The 18744-nt window shown below is 46.1% G+C and overlaps 1 protein-coding gene across 2 annotated transcripts; it reads right to left on the bottom strand.

Moving 5' to 3' along the window:
* Positions 1 to 7348: 7348 nt before the first annotated feature.
* On the bottom strand, positions 7349 to 18721 carry LOC127345404 (exocyst complex component EXO70C1). 2 transcript variants are annotated; one of them, XM_051371878.1, is made up of 7 exons: positions 17611 to 18721; positions 17222 to 17529; positions 16947 to 17044; positions 9727 to 9747; positions 9518 to 9624; positions 9173 to 9274; positions 7349 to 8991 (listed from the first exon to the last, which is right to left on the bottom strand). In XM_051371878.1, the coding sequence occupies exons 2-7, from the start codon at positions 17379 to 17381 to the stop codon at positions 7524 to 7526; spliced, it is 1956 nt and encodes a 651-aa protein (XP_051227838.1). In that variant the 5' UTR covers positions 17382 to 17529; positions 17611 to 18721; the 3' UTR covers positions 7349 to 7523. The 2 variants fall into 2 exon arrangements, with proteins under 2 accessions (XP_051227838.1, XP_051227839.1); XM_051371879.1 differs by lacking the exon at positions 17611 to 18721 and having other exon boundaries at positions 7374 to 8991; positions 16947 to 17057; positions 17222 to 17360.
* Between the last annotated feature and the right edge of the window lie 23 nt (positions 18722 to 18744).

Here is an 18744-nt window from a genome sequence, read left to right as displayed (position 1 = left end):
GTGTTTCAGCTGCTGCTGGCACTGAGCTGCGATGCTGCTCTCTCAAGCTGGACAGATGAAGAAGCGTATCGAGAAAAGAAAGGAAATAAGAAACGAGCTGTTCATATTTTTATCAGAAGAAAACGAACAGAGATCTTCAGGCTTTGGTCTCGAATTATATATATATTGAGGTTTAATTTGTTATGGCAATGCATTACACGCGGCGTTGAGGAGACACGACGCTCGGGAACTCGGCAAGACGGGGAGAACTTTTTGGGACAGAATCGAACAACTCTCGACCGGTGATTGCAGCGACAGGACTGGAACCTTTTGACTACCTAATGGAAGTTTCAGGATCAGATCCTGGACTGTACAGAACTGTTCTCGGCACAGCAAATTTTCCTATATGGTGATGTGATTGTTCTAGTCTCGAAAGATTCCTTCAACCAGTACCATTAGGCATCAAAGAACGAGTTATGAAGCGGTTGACAATGGGTATGCAAATGCTGAATATTCAGGAAACGCAGGGAGTAACGAACTGCTTCAGATGCAGGCTGTTCTCCGGAAAGTGTAAAACGAGATGATAACAGCATGCTCAAAAAAAATTATAAGTGGAGAAAAAGGCAAGAGGGGCAAACAAATGATTGTACCGCAGCCTTGTTTTCTGACAAATTCTACGTGCCTGGTCTGGTAGAGGGGACAAAGCGGTACTGCCAATACAGTGATATGCTCCTTGCTCCTACGAGCAACTCTTCAGACCAAAGCAAACACAAAACCCCAGCATGTGAGCTGAGCCTGATGAAGAAGATAACTTAGAAAAAACTCCAGCCAGGGAGCTGTTAAATTTGGAGTTGTCAACACAGGGGGAGTTGGCGATCGAGCAGGCGGGAGAAGATGAACAGCAACTCATCCTGATATGTTAAACAACAGTGGAGCAACAGCAACTGCTGTAGGACCGAAGCAATCTAAATGCTACTGCACAGATCCGTCATCTGTTTAACTAAACCTCGTTTTCGGCCCGGATCGGCGACGTCTAAAGCGCACAGTTAATTAGTCTAGAAATGACTAATCACCTTTTTGATCCGTTCGTACGAGCAGGGTTAGGTCCCGGACAAGGCAGCATGTCTCAGGGCTTTACATGTCAGCCGGCCGGGAAGAAACAAGTGGAACATACCAAACGCTTTTGGAAGCAATGCTATGGCTGATCTTGACAAAGCTCTGAAATCAGGCTAGTTGTTGTTAAGCTTGAATAAGATGCATAACCAATGATGCACCGGAAGCCTTGATCCAAAAGCAACCTTGGAAGGGAAATGTATGTTATAATACGAGGAGTTGTGCATCCTGTCAATGTCATGGCATAATTGATAAGCGTAAAGGACATGTTAGTCGCACGGTTAAGAGAATAATTGGCAAGGTTCCATGTTAAAGTCATAAGGTTAATACAATAAATGGCTAATTTTCCAGTCTAATCAGGTCCACTTGTAAGGTGTCTGCTTGTCATTATGGGTTTATAGCAAATGTGTCTTACATGCTGAGCAAGACATGGAAGAGGGCACTCATCTAGTCTCATGTGTAGACCCCGGACCTAACACAACACCTACTATTAGTTTTATGCATCCAACTTCGGCGTGCCATATTTAAATCACTTTTCAAATGCTTCATCTTGTTTCGAGTCGCCTCTTTCTACAATACATCCAAATTAGCGCTAGACTTTATTGCACATGCTAACATACCATAGTTCTTGCCCTAACATACCATAGGTAGTGACATGATGGATTTCTATGGGGCCATATGGATGTATTTGCATTTTCTAGTTTTGTGCTTGCTTGCAATGGTTTTCTTACATGATGCAAGCTAGCAAATATTTCCTTTCAATCAGGAGCAGCACGCCTAGATACCAACCTTGTAAGGACGCAGTGCACGCACACAGGGAAGGTGAGAACAAAATCCATGAAGATCGAAGGTCTCACAGTGGCACTGTTTAAAAATGAGTTAACTTTTCTCTAACAGCGTACTACGAAAGAACTACGCAATACGAAGAAAGAACCAGTTTATTTCTGGCACTGAGAAAAAGCAGTTTCCCACACTCTAAATGAGGCCCCGTCTAGAAGGGTTTAGCACAGCATGATAAATGACGATATTAGCAAGTGTAAAAAAAAAACAACACCTGAATTGCGGGCTGCTAACTTTCCAGTTCCCCCGACATCAGGTTCCCAGTTTCTACTTACTAAAATGGAGTATCCGGCGCGCGAGCAAGTCTGACGCCAGTCAACGGCAGCAACGCTGTTGCGGCGAGGAGCTCTCGGCAGGCACCGCCATGGTGTCACTTCGGACTAAAACAATACCAAATTTGCTTCCGAAAGAACTCTCCGTACTAGTATAATAATAACGCAGCAAGCAGACAAACAAACGAACAGAAAGACATATGTTAAAGACGTGAGCTGCATGATTAGGACGAGAAGGTCAAGACTGTTAGCGTGAGAGGGAGGGAAAGGCACAGAAAAGCCTGTCGTTAACCTGGCAATTAGCTTCACACGGTTCCCCTATTTTTTCTAATTATGCAGTGTAGTGTAGCGTAGTGCAGTGCATGCAGCTCACATATAGATGTCGTGCCGTCCATTGATTGTGTACGTTGTTTATACATGGGGCCATGTCCGGCCAGTTGTGTGATCTTTGCTTGTGGAACTGGAACAGCGCCCCAAATCATTGAGGGACTAATTAATATCTCTCCATGTTTTCTTTTTATATTGTGATATGTATACGAAGTAGATATAGATTAAAAATAGAGCTGGGAACGTGGGTAAATGAACAGAAATTGGTAACGATTCCTCAAAAGAAAAAATAACAGTTTGTTATGACAAAACGATTAATAATGCATAATAATATATGCAGTGACCTTTTTCAAGTCAATGATTAAAAAAATTAAGAGACGCTAACACCAAATAGATAGAAAGACATTTGTTGAGCATACAAAATTCAAATATTATTAAAACCCAAAAGACCGGGATCAGCAGTAGTACTTTGGTATGTGCATCTGTATTGAGTTGGTTTGTTAAAATTGGAATATCTAGCTGGCCACTGATATTGCGGTAACAAGTAATCCTAAGAAGGCAGGAAGCCAGGAATGTTTTGGAGTGGAAAAGGTGCATAAGTTTTGCTGGAAAATTATCAATAAACCGACTGACATTGCACCTCTGGCCTGTGGTCCAGGGCAAATCCTATACACCGACCAGGTCGGTGTACGCTGTGCCGCACACCCCTGGTCGGGTATAGGGCCCGGCCCATTTCGGCCTTTTTCTTCCTTTTCCGTTTTCTGTTTATTTTTTCTCTTTCTTTTTTGTTTCTTTTTCCTGTTTTTTTGTTTCTTTTTCATTTTCCTTTTTTTTGCAAATTTCTAAAACGTTCAAACATTAAAAAATGTTCAATTTTGAAAACTGTTCAAACTTTAAAATTGTTCAAAACTAAAAAATGTTCAAATCTAAAAATTGTTCAAAGTTAAAAAATTGTTCACATTCGAAAAATGTCCATCTTAGAAAAATGTTCATATTCTAAAATATGCTCATGTTCGTAAAAATTTTAAATTTTAAAGAAAATTCAAAAAAATGTTCAAATTAAAAAAATGTTTAATTTCTGAATTTTTCAAAAAAATATTTTTTGAAAACAATACTTTTAAAAAAAGTCATAAAAATTAAAACATTCGGATTTTAAAACAAACGGATTTTAAAAATATTTTTGCTTTTAAAAAAATGAAAATATATAAACAGAAACGAAAAAAGAGTAAGAAAATTACCTGATGGGCCGCGGCCCACTATACAACCGCCGGGTCGGGGGGTGTGCGGCACCCCATCCGCACCGACCCGATCGGTGTATAGCACCTCCCGCGGTCCAGGAGCCTCTGTGCCAATGCTAAAGCTTGGCCCGTGGAATATCCAGGCCTCTTTTCCTTCGGGGGCCTGTCAAGGATAGTGTACTAAATACATGCAAACAGCTTATCTCCATTGTGTGGCCCGGCTTTTGTGCCCATCACTCCTTTGTCATAACGAACATGCAGGTAGGAGTGTGCAGTAAAAAAAAGATGCAGATATAGGAATAATTGGCATTGCATTAAAACAAGATCAATGTCTCAGACCAACTATCTACTTGTAGTATGGTGTTACCTCTGATTTTTCTTCGCCAGAGACTAGTAAAGGTAATTTCTCCAGCCTTCAATGTGGCGTTTTTCAACCCAATGAGCTTCTACCATCATGTCTGTTGTCTGGTCGTTCTGACTTATTCCAGTATGAAGTGAATTAGTCCCCCCTTCTAGATTTTGCTCGAGCTCTGTATTCAGACCAGCAATGACCATCGTTGCGAGACGGTCTGCTGGGACTCAGTGCCCTTGATAGTCGATGGTCAACAAGTCATCAGCCTGACTATGGCTCAGGAAAGTGCTCTGCACAGATTCAGTGTATAAAAGAGATCAGGTGATTTTTTTCCCCTCGCCTTAGAAACTTCGGAGGCAATACTTAGAGGCTCATGGATAAGTTTCCTTCGCTGCAGCTGATACATCATTCTTTGTCAACATACTGCAAGCATGGCTGTCTGCTTAGGTAGCATGATCCTGATTGAGTTGCAGAACTTTTGATTTCAGAACAGTGGCCATTCTCCAATGCCATGGGCCAGCTTTGGACGAACTTCCACCGATCCTCCTGAAAATAATTGCAGTCTACACCATTAATTGTGTTGATACCACCATGAGCAGAGACCTAGTCAAAATCTCAGTACATTTCGTAGAAAGTGCCTGGTTCAATTCTCGTGATTGGTCAGTCAACTGCTAAGCTCCTTGGCGCGGGCTCGACATGCAGTTCTCGAAGGTCGAGTTGGATGTATTTGCGGCCTCCACCTTCGTGGTGGTCGGCAATGGAGAATCCACTCTCTTCTGAGAGGACAGATGGTTGGATGGCATGTCCATCAAAGAGGTGGCGCCGGAAATCTACGCGCTCATCCCGAAGCGGCGTAGACGGATGCGCACGGTGCAACAAGCGCTGGTGGAGCGCAGCTGCGTGACGGACATAGTAGGCGCGCTAAGTGCCTTGGCCCTCTGGCAATATGTGCAGTTGTGGACCACGCTTAGGGGCATGCTGCTATCGACGGACCAGGACAGGTTGATTTGGCGTTGGACGACGGATTCCCAGTACTCGTCTAGCTCTTGCTACGACGCTCTCTTCCAGGGGGCAATCGTATCAGGTTCCCGGAGGCTCAACTGGAAATCTTGGGCGCCGCCTAGGGTGAAGTTCTTCATTTGGTTGGCCTGCCTCGATAGGTGTTGGACGAGCGATAGTGTCTTGCACGACGAGGATTGCCTCACGCGGCAAGATGCCCGCTCTGTGATCAGTTAGTGGAGACGATGGCGCACATTCTAACCAGGTGTTCCTTCTCCTGGACCATCTGGTTCGAGGTTCTCTCGTGGATCCGATCCACCATGGGGCCTCCGACGGTTGAGGGTGACTTCGCGGAGTGGTGGTCGCTGGTGGTGCGGACTGCCCCTTGCCAGTTGCGCAAGGGTACTTCGTCGCTCATCATGCTTACGACGTGGTGGATTTAGAAGCACATGAACGCTGCGGTTTTCGACAACGCGCGTCCCTCGGTTGCATCCTTGCTTGACGAAATCACGGCCGAGGCGCGACAGTGGGCGGACGCGGGTGCCCGGGGTCTTCGGCAACTTCTCCCCTAGATTATGTCTTTTGGGTTGAGTTGTACGGAGTGGGGTGATCCTTCCTTGGACTTGTACATATAACCTTCTTTTTCTTTCAATGCATCAAAACGTAAGGCTTTTGCGTTTTTGCACAGACTTGTGACCGAAGGTGGCACTGAACCTGGTATCCTCAAATATGGAGGCAGCGTTTTAGAGTAGGATCATTAGAGAGAGATTCCATAAAACTTAATACCAAAGGTGACATTAGTGGGCAGCACAACAAGTAACAACGCTGCTAGAACTACAGAAGAGATCTCAGTTACTTACTTTTGCTATATTATTACCGAACTGCAATTTAACTTGTCTTCGCATATATAGCCTTAGGAACACATAATAATAGGCTAAAGCTTAGAATAACTAGTAACTGATTCCTATTTTTCTGTATGCCACATAGGAGCACCTTAATGAAGGAATTACGGATGCTTCAACAAGCTGTCTTTGTTATTGGCTAGTATGAGATTGCCATTGTGTAGAAATAAAATGCCGCATGATGGAGGCGAAGCTTTTCTAGGAAGGTGCGGCAACAGTAGGACAAAGACAGTCCCCATGAAGGGCAGGATTTCTGGTTTCACTCGCTTAATAAATTGGTCAAGTTTCATCTGCCTTGAAGTCCAGATGGGATCGCACAATGAATACGAAACAAAAAATACACCAGATTTATACGTCGAAACATCACTCAATGCAGAGGCCAGGGGTCACACATCCTTTTCAACAAAAATATATGTGGTTGGTGAAGCAGAGTCTCTTGTTACAAAAAAAAAAAAAATCTAGCATCTGATTGGCTCTATAAATAAATTTTTGTTAGTATCAGTTGAGGGAAAAGGACAATGTGGTTAGCAAGAATTAGGCGACTGTAAAAACTATGCTGCATGCTGTAAAAAACAAGTCAAGTGTTGTCAGGAAGCTAATACCTTGCGTGTCCTTTTCTTCTAGGAGAAATACTGGCTCTTGGTTTGGATTTTGGAAAGCCCCTGCTCAGAAACATTGTATTTTGTTGCTTGCAGTAGGTACCCCTCCTTCCTTCCAGAAGAGTACAGCTGCAAATTCATGTAACAAAAGTATCCATCATTTTCCATACAAATAACAGGAGAGGATGTCTCGGGACAATAGGAAATAGCTCCAAGCAGGAAGATCCAAGTAGAGCCAACATAACAGACTAGCCAGCAAATTTGTGTTTGCTGTATGATTAATAGAATATAAAAGTAAAGTACGAATAAACATACTCCCTCCGGTTCATATTAATTGACTCTAATATGGATGTATCTAGACACATTTTAGTTCTAGATACATCCATATTGGAGTAAATTAATATGAATCAGAGGGAGTAACATTCCTCTTCACATTAAAATGGAAATGCAAAGTTGTACCTTTTGTACAGTACTTGAAATGAAGAAATATATAGGCGAGCTAGCATTTTCTATGTTGAAACCCTGAAGCTCCAAGATGAAACCTCGTTCATTTCACACAGATATAAGTTATCAAGTAATACGTTGAAGATATAAATACCCCCATTAGCAAAAATACGTCTTTAGTTTTCAAGTACAAAAGGTACAACTTTGTGTTTCCATTATAATGACCCTAAAGTCCCAAGACTAAACCTCGTTCATTTCACACAGATATAAGTCATCAAGTATATAGGTTGAAGATATAAATACCTCCATTAGCAAAAATACGTCTTTAATTAAGCTGATTCAGCTGATCATTTACAGTGACAAACACAACGGATATCAATATAGGTACAATATGTAGAGCCCATATTTGCACTGGGCTCTTCATCCACTTCTGCTTACAGAAAAAAAAAACTGCTAATTCATCCTTCAAACAATTTATTAATTTTGCTTTTCCACTCTGGCTCAAAATTCTTGGCACATTGTCCTGCATACTGTTTTTTACTCTCCAAGTGACCATTGTAGGCTCTATTAACAAACTCCAGGATCTTTGCACGAAGCTCATCTCGAAGAGCTGGATTGGGTACCTTCCAGAACATCTGAAGATTACAAGTTGCACTTAAAGACGAAGCAAAACTTTGCATGGGACTCGGACTGGTGAGCCTGAAATTGAAGAAGTTTATCCTTGCCTTTTTACTAGGAGGCAGGCCTCTTGAAACATCCAAGGTGGATGTGACAGGTACCCATGATGCATACATGTATCTCTTTGTGTACCCTTTGATGTGTGATTGGCATTTTTCAAACCACTTCGCTTTTACAGTCAACTGTATATCTGATTGCTTGACTTCTTGAAGTATGAAATGTATGTTGTTGACCAAGAATATGCACTTGAGTCCTTCAGAAGCAAATGACCTAGAATGTTTATAAATTACTGACTCCAGATCAGTGATGAGCCCAAACACTAAACGATATGCCAAACTCATTCCATCAACTGTCAACAGATCGTCAGTGTGATCATGATCTAGGATCATATCAAGTGAGCCTTTATGCTTCACTAGGAGACTGATGTATCTCATGAGGTACCGAGATAACGCTAGGATACTTCCATCCTTCACTGATTTTTGTGAGTTGTAAGTCTGAATCAATCCTTTAAGTACTTTAACTATTCCCCTTGCAGAGTCCTTCAGTTTTGCAAGAACCCCCTCAACATCTATACTGATAGAATCTGTATAGAAGACTTTCCTGAGAACGGGGGTAGCGTCCATCAGAGCTGTGTACATGTTCAATACACAGAAGAGCTTCTCTGGTGACTTCCTCACCTCATGGTCAGATACAACTGAAGCAACAGTGAACAGACACCTAACAGGTTTTTTTGCTGCTTCTGAAAGGTCATCATGTGTAAATCCATTGCATGCACGATGGTTCTGCTTGAGGAGTTGCATTTGTAATGTCTTCAGAACACTGACAATATACTCCAAAACTGCAGGCCAGCTCTTGATGGATTTCCAATGTGCCTCCCCTAAATTTTGGGAATCTACTCCAATGAGTGAGTCAAAGCCACCAATGAACTGGCATCTAGTAAAGATGTCACAGTATTTGATGTGAAATGCCTGGTACAAGTCCCTTGAGTGCTCAGCTAAAAGTTGCTGGTTTACTAGCTCCCTGAAAGTGGCAAATGACTTGAGACCAATTATGGCGTTGAACCTACTATCATTGTATATGTAGGTCGTATTCATCACCAGGGAAGGGTCATCAAGATGTTCAGCATCAAACATGTCAGCGGTGCTACAAGAGTTGAAGAAAGAAGAGGATCTTGTGGTGTTGTTGCTGCCTGAGAAGTGGCAGCCTCTCAAAGAGGGTATGTCCATTTCTCTGGCTGGGTGCCGATGCCTGTAAACGAACAAGAGTGTAAGAGAAATGCAGATAAACAGAATGTAGAAGCTAGCAAGAGTCATGTAAGAAAGCTACTAGGGTAACAAAAATTTGCAAGTTTTTCAATCAAAAACAGTAAATTTATGTCTTTGTGAACTATAACAATTTACTTTGGCAAAAAATATTAGTCAATCATTACCTGCTCGCAACGAGAATTCCGTTATGCAGGTACAGAATATTGCACAAACAATCGGCTTGTTTCTCCAAAGCATCTGCTGTCTTACCCTTCCAGTCATGTTTTCTGTATCAAGAGCCAGAGGTCACAAGAAAGCAATGGTAGTCATCAGTAAGTTGTGGTGAACTGTGCCAGGCTGCCACCCCAAGTATGCACGACATAGAATATTGTAGTAGCATCCAGAAAAAATATGTAATGTAAGTAGCAAGTACTAATATACTATTACCTCTGTTCTGAAATATTAGCCTTTTTTGAAAGCTATTTTACCTTTCTAAAAAGGCTTATATTTTGGAACGTAGTAATATATACCTCTTTTTAGCACCCATAACGAGTGTGGTAATCCTATGCTCTTTGATTGCCTCCAAAAGTGCAACGACCACATCCTCTTTGTCAACTATGAGTATCTCTGCTTGGACCTAGAAGAAATATATAGTATCAGTGTCCTAGTGTTTCCTTCAAAAATTCATGGCATAAAAAGAAAGCAATTGCGGATTAATCATTTCAGTTTCAGCAGTAACCTTGTAAATTTGCAAGCACTCTGTTGACTGCCAAAACCCACCGGCGGGCAGCGACTGTCAACACGGTAGAGCCGGGAAGAGCCTAGAGCTGCGGCTGGCTGAGACCCCTCCGAGCGACGGCCCGCAAAGCTCTTCTGGTCACACGTCCGATGCGAAGTGCAAGGGCGTGCCACCTGACCTATACCTGGTCAGGAAGGTGATGGAGATGCCTCGCTTAATTTCCTGCATGGCATACACGTAAACATTAAATACGAGCCTCGATCGGCTCTCAGGTTATCCTGTGAATCGGCTCAAGGAGCCGATCCACCCATGATTCGTACGGGGTGCACGAATATATGGTGGTCCTGCTTGATCAAGATAAAGCTAATGAGACCTACGACGATTTAGGGTTTTCACCGCATAATCGGATCATCCTACTCCAGGTTGGGCCTCGCGGCCACGCACGGTGATCGTAAGCCGATCCTAAACAAGGCCTAAAAACCAACATGAAGTTGATCCCCGGAACATCCTGTTTAGGACTTGCGAACGACACCCTACGTGCCGCTGGATCCTCCACCCCTTCGTAAGGCCTAACTATTGCAGATATTAAACTAATCCTTGCAGAGCAAGGAGCAATCGTAACGGATCAGATCTACTAAATAATGATCAAGCGGGGTGCCGCCCCCACACCTGAGATGGGTGTGAGGGCGGCTAGACATGCAAGGGTTGCATTACGCTAGCATGTTACGCGAAGAACTATGCTAACCCTAACACATCTATGATAACTACGTTGCTCGCCATCAACAAGGCTTCAAAGACGAGCAACGCATGAACAACGTGGAGTTTGTCTGCCTAGATCGCAAGATGCGATCTAGGCATGTCGCTATCGGATAGAAACCCTCGAGACGAAGGAGTTGGCGATGCGCCGAGATTGGTTTGTTTGGTTGAACGTGAGTTGTTGTTTATTCCATAAACCCTAGATACATATTTATAGTCCAAGGGATTTTCTAACGTGGGAATATCCCCACCGTGTACGAGACAAACTCTAACTTTTAATCTATGATGCAATCTACTATAATTAAAGATACACGGGCAATCTAGCCCAAATTCTCCGTGCAAGGCCGCTTCAGAGATCTTCCACGTGTAATCTTCCAAGCCCATCTCTCTTACGGCCCACCTCCTGATTTGGCCAAAATCTGGTGATAACACATGCCCCCCGGTTTTGGCAATGATAATTCCAAAACCACTGCTTTTTCCTCCGAAGGGTCATGTCGTGGCAGCAGAGCCGTTTGCGCGTCCATCATCATTATGCCCCGTCTTCTCGCCTTCTCGTAAAATTCGATAGCTCGGCATCACTTCCTAAACCGTAATGGCATTAATTCCCACCAGGCTTCTCATTATTTAACCGTGCCGATCGATTCACTCTTTATCCCCTTCCTCTGTTCCAGCCATCGGCACCCAAAAAACCCTCTCCCCCTGTAGCAATGTCTTCCTCTTCCTCTTCCCTCTCAGGCCTCCCCCTCCAATCCTTGCCGAAGAGGAAGAACGAGGACAAACTTCACTCCGAGGTGAACCCCCTCTCCTCCGACAATGAGAAGAAAGAAGGAGAAGTAGCGAAGGCCAAGGCCTACCCCTCCGCCAAGCTCCCGCCGAAACGCTCCCGTATGTGGGCGGACAGCGAGGACGAAGATGATGACGGGGAGGAAGAGGAGGAGGAGGATGAATCCTCCTCCTCCATCGGGTATCCGCCGACCAAGCGCTTCCGCTCCCGGGGCGGACAGCGAGGATGATGATGATGACGAGGAGGACGAGGCTCGGCCAAAGGCTAGGGCAGCAGCGACGAGGAGCTCCTCAGGGAGCAGCGCCGACGACATCGACGGCGGTGATGATGAGGACAACGACGACTAGTAGAATAGGACTAGTAGTAGCGGTGCACTAGGCACCGTATCCCTCTTTTGAGAGCCACTCGGCTCTTTCTTGTAAAGCCGCTCCTTTGAATTAATGAAATTGTTCTTTCAATTCATCCTTCAATTACTCCAATTTCATTCCTTCCGCTTTGTCATGCCAAGACCGATAGCAACGTATCGGATTTCTTTTCTTTGGACGCTCGTGAAGTCGGACTCACATGCCGATTAGTCCGTCGGCCAAGCACTTCTCAATTTCAAACTGCGATTTGATATCTCGACCATAATTTTCGCAACCCCTTAGCCGATGAACTACTCATCGGCTATTTTGAGAATCCACTCCTTTCCTTCTCTTGCAATGATCGGGCGGTCCAAAACCTGTAAAGCCGACAGCCCTCCTATCCCGATTCCTCTCCATAGCTTTAGTAGTCTTCTTTTGCAACACCTTACTATTTCGAGAGGAGATCACAATGCAGGCCGGTCGATGCGACTCCAATCGGCTTTCAAAAACAGGCATTTACTGTGCCACCGCCCCCGAGTCTCGATCCAAGGCGAGAACGGCAATGGATCAGCCAAATGTGCCGCCTATGCGAGTTAGCCGATTTCAACAAAATCGGCTCCCCAAAGCAGAACCTTCGGGCGAGCTGCCCCCGAGCTTCTCCACCACTTTTCGCGCCTTGCGAAGTCGGATCGGCTCCTTTCCTTTGGTGGATCCGATGCAACCCATCCTTAACCTGATCTCGTACATCCATGCCGCGCTTGGTATTGATCGTGGTCATGATCCCTCAAACCTGCCCCACTGACATCGCGAACTCGGATGCTCGCAAAAAGAATCCGAGAGGTCCTTGAAGAGAAGATCCGAGTCATCAAACCACTCCATTGAGGAGCTCTTCCATTAGAATCTCTCTTCGTGGCTCACTTCCCGCTTCATTGACCCTCTCGCTTATAAGCGGAGTCGATGGTCATGCATCGCCTTTCTACTCTTAAGTCGATGTCGTTTGCATCGGCCGTGCTTCTTGCGCAAATTTTTTTATTTGGCCGATTTTTCTTAATCGGCCCCCAATGTTTCATCGCACGCATGTTTACACATGTTTATCCGCACATGTTCATCCGACTATATGCCCACCGAGCCGAATCTGTCGGGGAATGGCGTATATCGGCTCATAATTCGTACGTTGGCTCCGGTAGGAACTAGGACGAACACAAGCGTAACATGTGGTGAGGATAATTTTGGCCGATTGCCGGAATCGGCCTCCATATCTATTGGAGCACTGATCGAAGGTTCTGTAATGTTCCTTCATAATTCTTGGGGCCGATCACAAGGATCAGCCTCGCCCGATTTGCTCATTGGTTTAATTCTGCTACTCTCGGTCAAATTTGGATAAAACCAACCCAACTTCGACTTTATGCGCTTGTCGTCGTCCACCTTGAGTGCATCGTAGAGTCGTGGAGCACTAAGCTCGTCGGAAGGACGAGCACCATGTTCGTGCCCGGCCGATGTTTCATCATCGGCTTTCCTTTGTTTGGGGCGCCATTCCATTTTCCGTGGACGACCCTCTTCATCCAGGGTTCGCTGAACTTTCGCAGCCAGATCGTGCCGTGCCTTCCTTAGCGTATGCAAGTACAACCTTTCGGCTTCCTCCGGGCCGCGCAACCGGCGAACCCTGCGCTTTTGGGAACGGCCGAGTCCGTCGTGGCACCACCTTGGCCGGTGGCACTGTCTTCTTCTTCTTCTCCCTCATCTTCCGAATCCTCGAGATCTGCCCAACGAGGTGACTCAGCCGCGTTTACTTTGTGGCGGGAGAGGCCCTAGGCGCTTGAACACAGACACGTTGGCTGCCTCCTTCTTCTTCGGTTGCATTCTGGCAATTGCCGATTGTGGGCAATCGGCTCATTCCCGAATCCCAGCGGTCCGAAGAAGGGGCGGTCCCAATGCCCGGCGTTGTTGTCTTGCTCCCTTGATTTTTCCGTGGCACGGCGCTCGTGCTCCTCCTCATCGCGATCCTCGCCGACGATGTCTTCTCGCTTCTCTAGCCGACGATCCCTCTCATCATCATAGCCGGACCGTCGGCGTTGGTCATACCGCCTTACATACTTGTTGAGGAGGTGATCGCAGAGAGGTCGCCGATATCTTATGTTCTTCACCTCTCCCTCCGTGGCGTAGCGCCCGCCATCATGATGGAGCCGATCGCATGGAGCGGCCTCCTCGTGTCCTTGCTATGAGAGCAGCCTGCCCTCATCTCCATCTTTGCCGTAGTGATTCCTGTGTCCTACCATGTTGATGCCGAACGAGGATCCTGGTCGGCAACCTTCAGGGCAGGTGAACTCTACCATGTTAACGGCGGGGAAGGGTCGGGTATCGACCTTCATGGCGTGCTTGGTTGAAAATTAGACGCCCCTTCTCTATCGCCGCTTGGATGTGCCGACGCCACACCCTGCAGTCGTTGGTGGCATGGGAGAGCGAGTTGTGCCATTTGCGGTATGGCTTTCTGCTCAGCTCTTGCGCCGTGGGGAATTTGAGACCTTCAGAATCGTCAACCGCTTCTCCTTGAGCAGGAGGTCGAAGATTTGCTCGGCCTTGGTCACGTCAAAATCAAATCCCTGGGTGGGCCTGGTGGCTTTACCCATTTGCAGGACACGGGGTTCCTCCCCGAGTCCATTCAGCCATCGCTACCTCTTGGTCTCCCGCAGAGCTTCGTCTTCCTCTCGCATCGACCAGACTACCGCACGTTTGAACTTGTCTTGGTACAGTCCGGTGGCGCTGTTCATATGCCGGCAGCCTTCGAACCATGTGCGCCGGCGAGGGATAATCGCTTGGGAGGCCATGTCCTTGAGCTGTGTTGCAAGGCCTCATCGCCAACTCGATCGTTTCCTTTTCAGCTTATACGAACCGAATAACATCGGTTCCTAAGATTCTGAAGCGCTGGATGTATTCGTCACGCTTCTCCGCGCTTCGACGTAGTTGTGCTAGATCGGCAATGCCGGACTCGGAAGCTTCGAATGGTATTGCATATGGAATCGCTCTTCCAATCGCTTCCAAGTCCGGATGGAGTCCGGTGGCAACGAGGTATACCATCCGAAAGCCGATCCCGTGAGGGACCGTGAGAAGAGCCTCACGCGTAGCTGATCCGACACCGGCCGGTCCTAGTTGTGCCAAATATCGGCCGACGTGTTCGATGGAGCTGGAGCCATCCGATCCACCGAATTTGGAGAAATCGGGAAGCCGATATTTAGGTGGCAGCGGGATCATCTCGTACTCGTCGGGTACGGCTTGGAATAGCCGATTGCCCTTCTCTTCGGCACCATGCCGAATCGGTCTCTCGGTATGGTACCGATCTGATCCGCATTGTGGTCTTTGCTGCAGGAGTTGAACTACGAAGATTCGCCGGGGTGGCGTACTTAGCCAGCCATGTTTGCTTTTCCAGCTACGAGCCAACCGCAGAGCCGAGCTCGGAGGTTCGTCGGGGTGGCGTACTTAGCTAGCCACGTCCGCTTCTCAAGCTCGTCGCCGACGTTCCTCCCGTTTTCGCCGGAGTCCCCGATGTTGTGGCCTGGTTCGTGAGTGCCCGCTGTTACAACTGCACATACGTGCATGCGTATCCGTGAGGGATCTCCTTAGGCGCCTCGGGCAAGAACCGGTAGTCACTAGGGTCACCACCAATCTTGTAGACGACGAATGCCGGTGTAGCCGACACTTCGGTGCCGCCAACGCATATGGCAGCGGTGCACGGGACTCGGAGTGGCAACTCTCCTTGATGCGTCCCGAGAGCTGGTCCCGACGGCGAGTACTGGTGCATCATGATCTCCGGATCACGCGAAGAGCGACACGCTCCAACGTGTTGACCAGGTTCTCGAGTGGCGGTGTAGCGAATGAGCCACCAAGTAGTTGATCTCCGCCGTAGGCCCTCGGTGCGTTCCTCCGACGGGGCAGAGGTCTATCCCATCGAGTGCACCTTCGGTGAGAACCCCTTCCATCTCGATGCCATGGGAACGGGTTCTCCGAAAAGAGCCGATGAGGTCGGCTTCGAGGGTGACTTTGATCTCGTCATACCTCTTCTTGAGCTCGTCGGCAGCTCCTCGTAGGTGACGGCGTGCCGTCCGCCATCTCGGATGTAGATGGCGATGTGGTTGATGTAGACGATGGTCCCACCGGCGTGCAGCGTAATGTGTTGATCGCCAAAACCCACCGGCGGGCAGCGTCAACACGGTAGAGCCGGAAGAGCCTAGAGCTGCGGCTGGCCGAGACCCCTCCAAGCGACGGCCCGCAGCTCTTCTCTCTCGGTCACACGTCCGATGCGAAGTGCAAGGGCGTGCCACTGACCTATACCCGGTCGGGAAGGTGATGGAGATGCCTCGCTTAATTTCCCGCATGGCATACACGTAAACATTAAATACGAGCCTCGATCGGCTCTCAGTTATCTCGTGAATCGGCTCAAGGAGCCGATCCACCCATGATTCGTACGGGGTGCACGAATATATGGTGGTCCCGCTTGATCAAGATAAAGCTAATGAGACCTACGACGATTTAGGGTTTTCACCGCATAATCGGATCATCCTACTCCAGGTTGGGCCTCGCGGCCACGCACGGTGATCGTAGTTTCCATCCTAAACAAGGACTAAAACCAACATGAAGTTGATCCCGGAACATCCTGTTTAGGACTTGCGAACGACACCCTACGTGCCGCTGGATCCTCCACCCCTTCGTAAGGCCTAACTATTGCAGATATTAAACTAATCCTTGCAGAGCAAGGAGCAATCGTAACGGATCAGATCTACTAAATAATGATCAAGCGGGGTGCCGCCCCCACACCTGAGATGGGTGTGAGGGCGGCTAGACATGCAAGGGTTGCACTACGCTAGCATGTTACGCGAAGAACTATGCTAACCCTAACACATCTATGATAACTACGTTGCTCGCCATCAACAAGGCTTCAGTACGAGCAACGCATGAACAACGTGGAGCTTGTGCTGCCTAGATCGCAAGATGCGATCTAGGCAGCATGTCGCTTATCGGATAGAAACCCTCGAGACGAAGGAGTTGGCGATGCGCCGAGATTGGTTTGTTTGGTTGAACGTGAGTTGTTGTTTATTCCATAAACCCTAGATACATATTTATAGTCCAAGGGACTTTCTAACGTGGGAATATCCCCACCGTGTACGAGACAAACTCTAACTTTTAATCTATGATGCAATCTACTATAATTAAAGATACACGGGCAATCTAGCCCAAATTCTCCGTGCAAGGCCGCTTCAGAGATCTTCCACGTGTAATCTTCCAAGCCCATCTCTCTTACGGCCCACCTCCTGATTTGGCCAAAATCTGGTGATAACACACTCAACTAAGTTTTTCTCAATCATGTTTCTCGAATTTATTCTGTGTGCACTAACACGGTCTTCTGTCAACATGCTTGCTGGCATTGAAGCTCCCAATACCGCTGAAATATATAGCTACAAAATGTAAGATGTGGCAAATATCTGTAAATTTTTGCCAAAGTAACAGTCCCATCCACTAGCACAAGCAGCACGGCCTCTTGGGATGCATAAGAATTAAAGGTATACACATACATATATGCCATCAGAGAAACTAGATACAAACAAAAAAGAAATCTTACTTGGGATAGCTGGCCTGTGGATGTGAACAAGAACTAACAACACCTGTGGTGGGATGAAGTGCAAAGCCCATCTGAGAGCAAGCAAACACTGCTTAGTATCATCCCCCACTGCCAGGTGTACCTTCTCACTTCCGTGTCGGGATACAGTTGCCAGATGCATGAGCTCAGCTGTCCTCTGTTTCCTGCAGTGTATTAATTAACTACATGCTTCGACTTGTACTTAGTCTCCCCAAATGGTATGCATTCTGTTCTTTCTTGTTGCCCGGTGCCTTTTGTTGATGGTAGATTATTGTTTCGAAGGAACGGCTCTGTGACAGTGCATATAAAGTTTCTGTTAGATTGCTAGGAAACAAATGTAACTCCAAACCACAACGGAATAAAATAATTACCTTCTTGTTGCCCAATGCCTTGTCTGGGCGGAATATTCTCGCTTGAAGGAATAATTCTATGGGGGAGCGCAGACCAAGTTTCTGTCACTTTTCATGGAAATAAAGAATAGCTCCAAATCCCAGGGGGGGGACAAAAAAGGACAGGTAAAACCAAAGCACTGCTCAGCGTATCACATCTCTAGTTCTCTACATTGGTATAGATGATCAACCTTGTTAACACAGACAGAATGACGATGGGAACATCTTTTTGGATGAAGACCATGAGGTGGATTTAGTTGCTACCAACATTTCAAAATGGATGATGCCCTAGAAGCATGCAGTCAAACTTCTCTATCTTTGACAAGTAATTATAAAATATTTAGGTTGGCCAAGTTGAAATGATACCATTAGATTAGTCATAAAGAAGTATCACGGTGATTTCCGACTCCTTTACATACATATACATTCATACAAAAGTAACAGACAAGTAGCATTGACCGTGAAAAGACAAAGAAACATCTATTTTAGGAATGAAATGGCACAATCAGATGCAAATTAGATCTATATGCCAACCATATACAGCTAAAAAAATATTTAAAAAAAGATACCCCAAATTCTTTCCCCGTAAAGAAAGGATACCCTTGATTACCCATGGAGTTTAGTCACAGCTTTAGGTCCTGAAATGGAAGAATCTATTAGCCAAGGATGCGCTTGCTAGGAAAATGTCCCAAGTCAAACCCTATCTCTTTAGTGTTAATACTTGTTATTTCTACTATATTTGCTTGACGTTCTTGCATATCTGTTTCTGAAACATTAGAATTTGTCCAGATTTCATCTATTTAATTTCTGCTGCTTCAGTACCTGCTGTCCTAAATCTAGTTTTGTTCTAGTTCTTCACTAGCATATCTGAATCATCTGTGTTTTTTGCGTGTAATATCTAAATCTTCTGTTAATTGGTTTTCAGTAGAAGTAGTTTTTGTAAGCTCCTATTCCCCCACCTCTCCAGTCTTCACCCTCCTCGAAATAGGCTTTTGCCCCGCTTTATTAATATAGCAACCAACCGATACAAGATAGCAACCACCTCTCTAGTCTTCATATCTCGGTCTTTCATTGAGAAGTAAATTAGTGCAAACAAAATAATGAAAGAATAACAAA

This window comes from Lolium perenne, chromosome 3 (assembly GCF_019359855.2).
Source record: "Lolium perenne isolate Kyuss_39 chromosome 3, Kyuss_2.0, whole genome shotgun sequence".
NCBI classification, from domain to species: Eukaryota; Viridiplantae; Streptophyta; class Magnoliopsida; order Poales; family Poaceae; genus Lolium; species Lolium perenne.
Note: the sequence above shows the minus strand (reverse complement) of the source record. Positions and strands in the feature narration are given on the sequence as shown.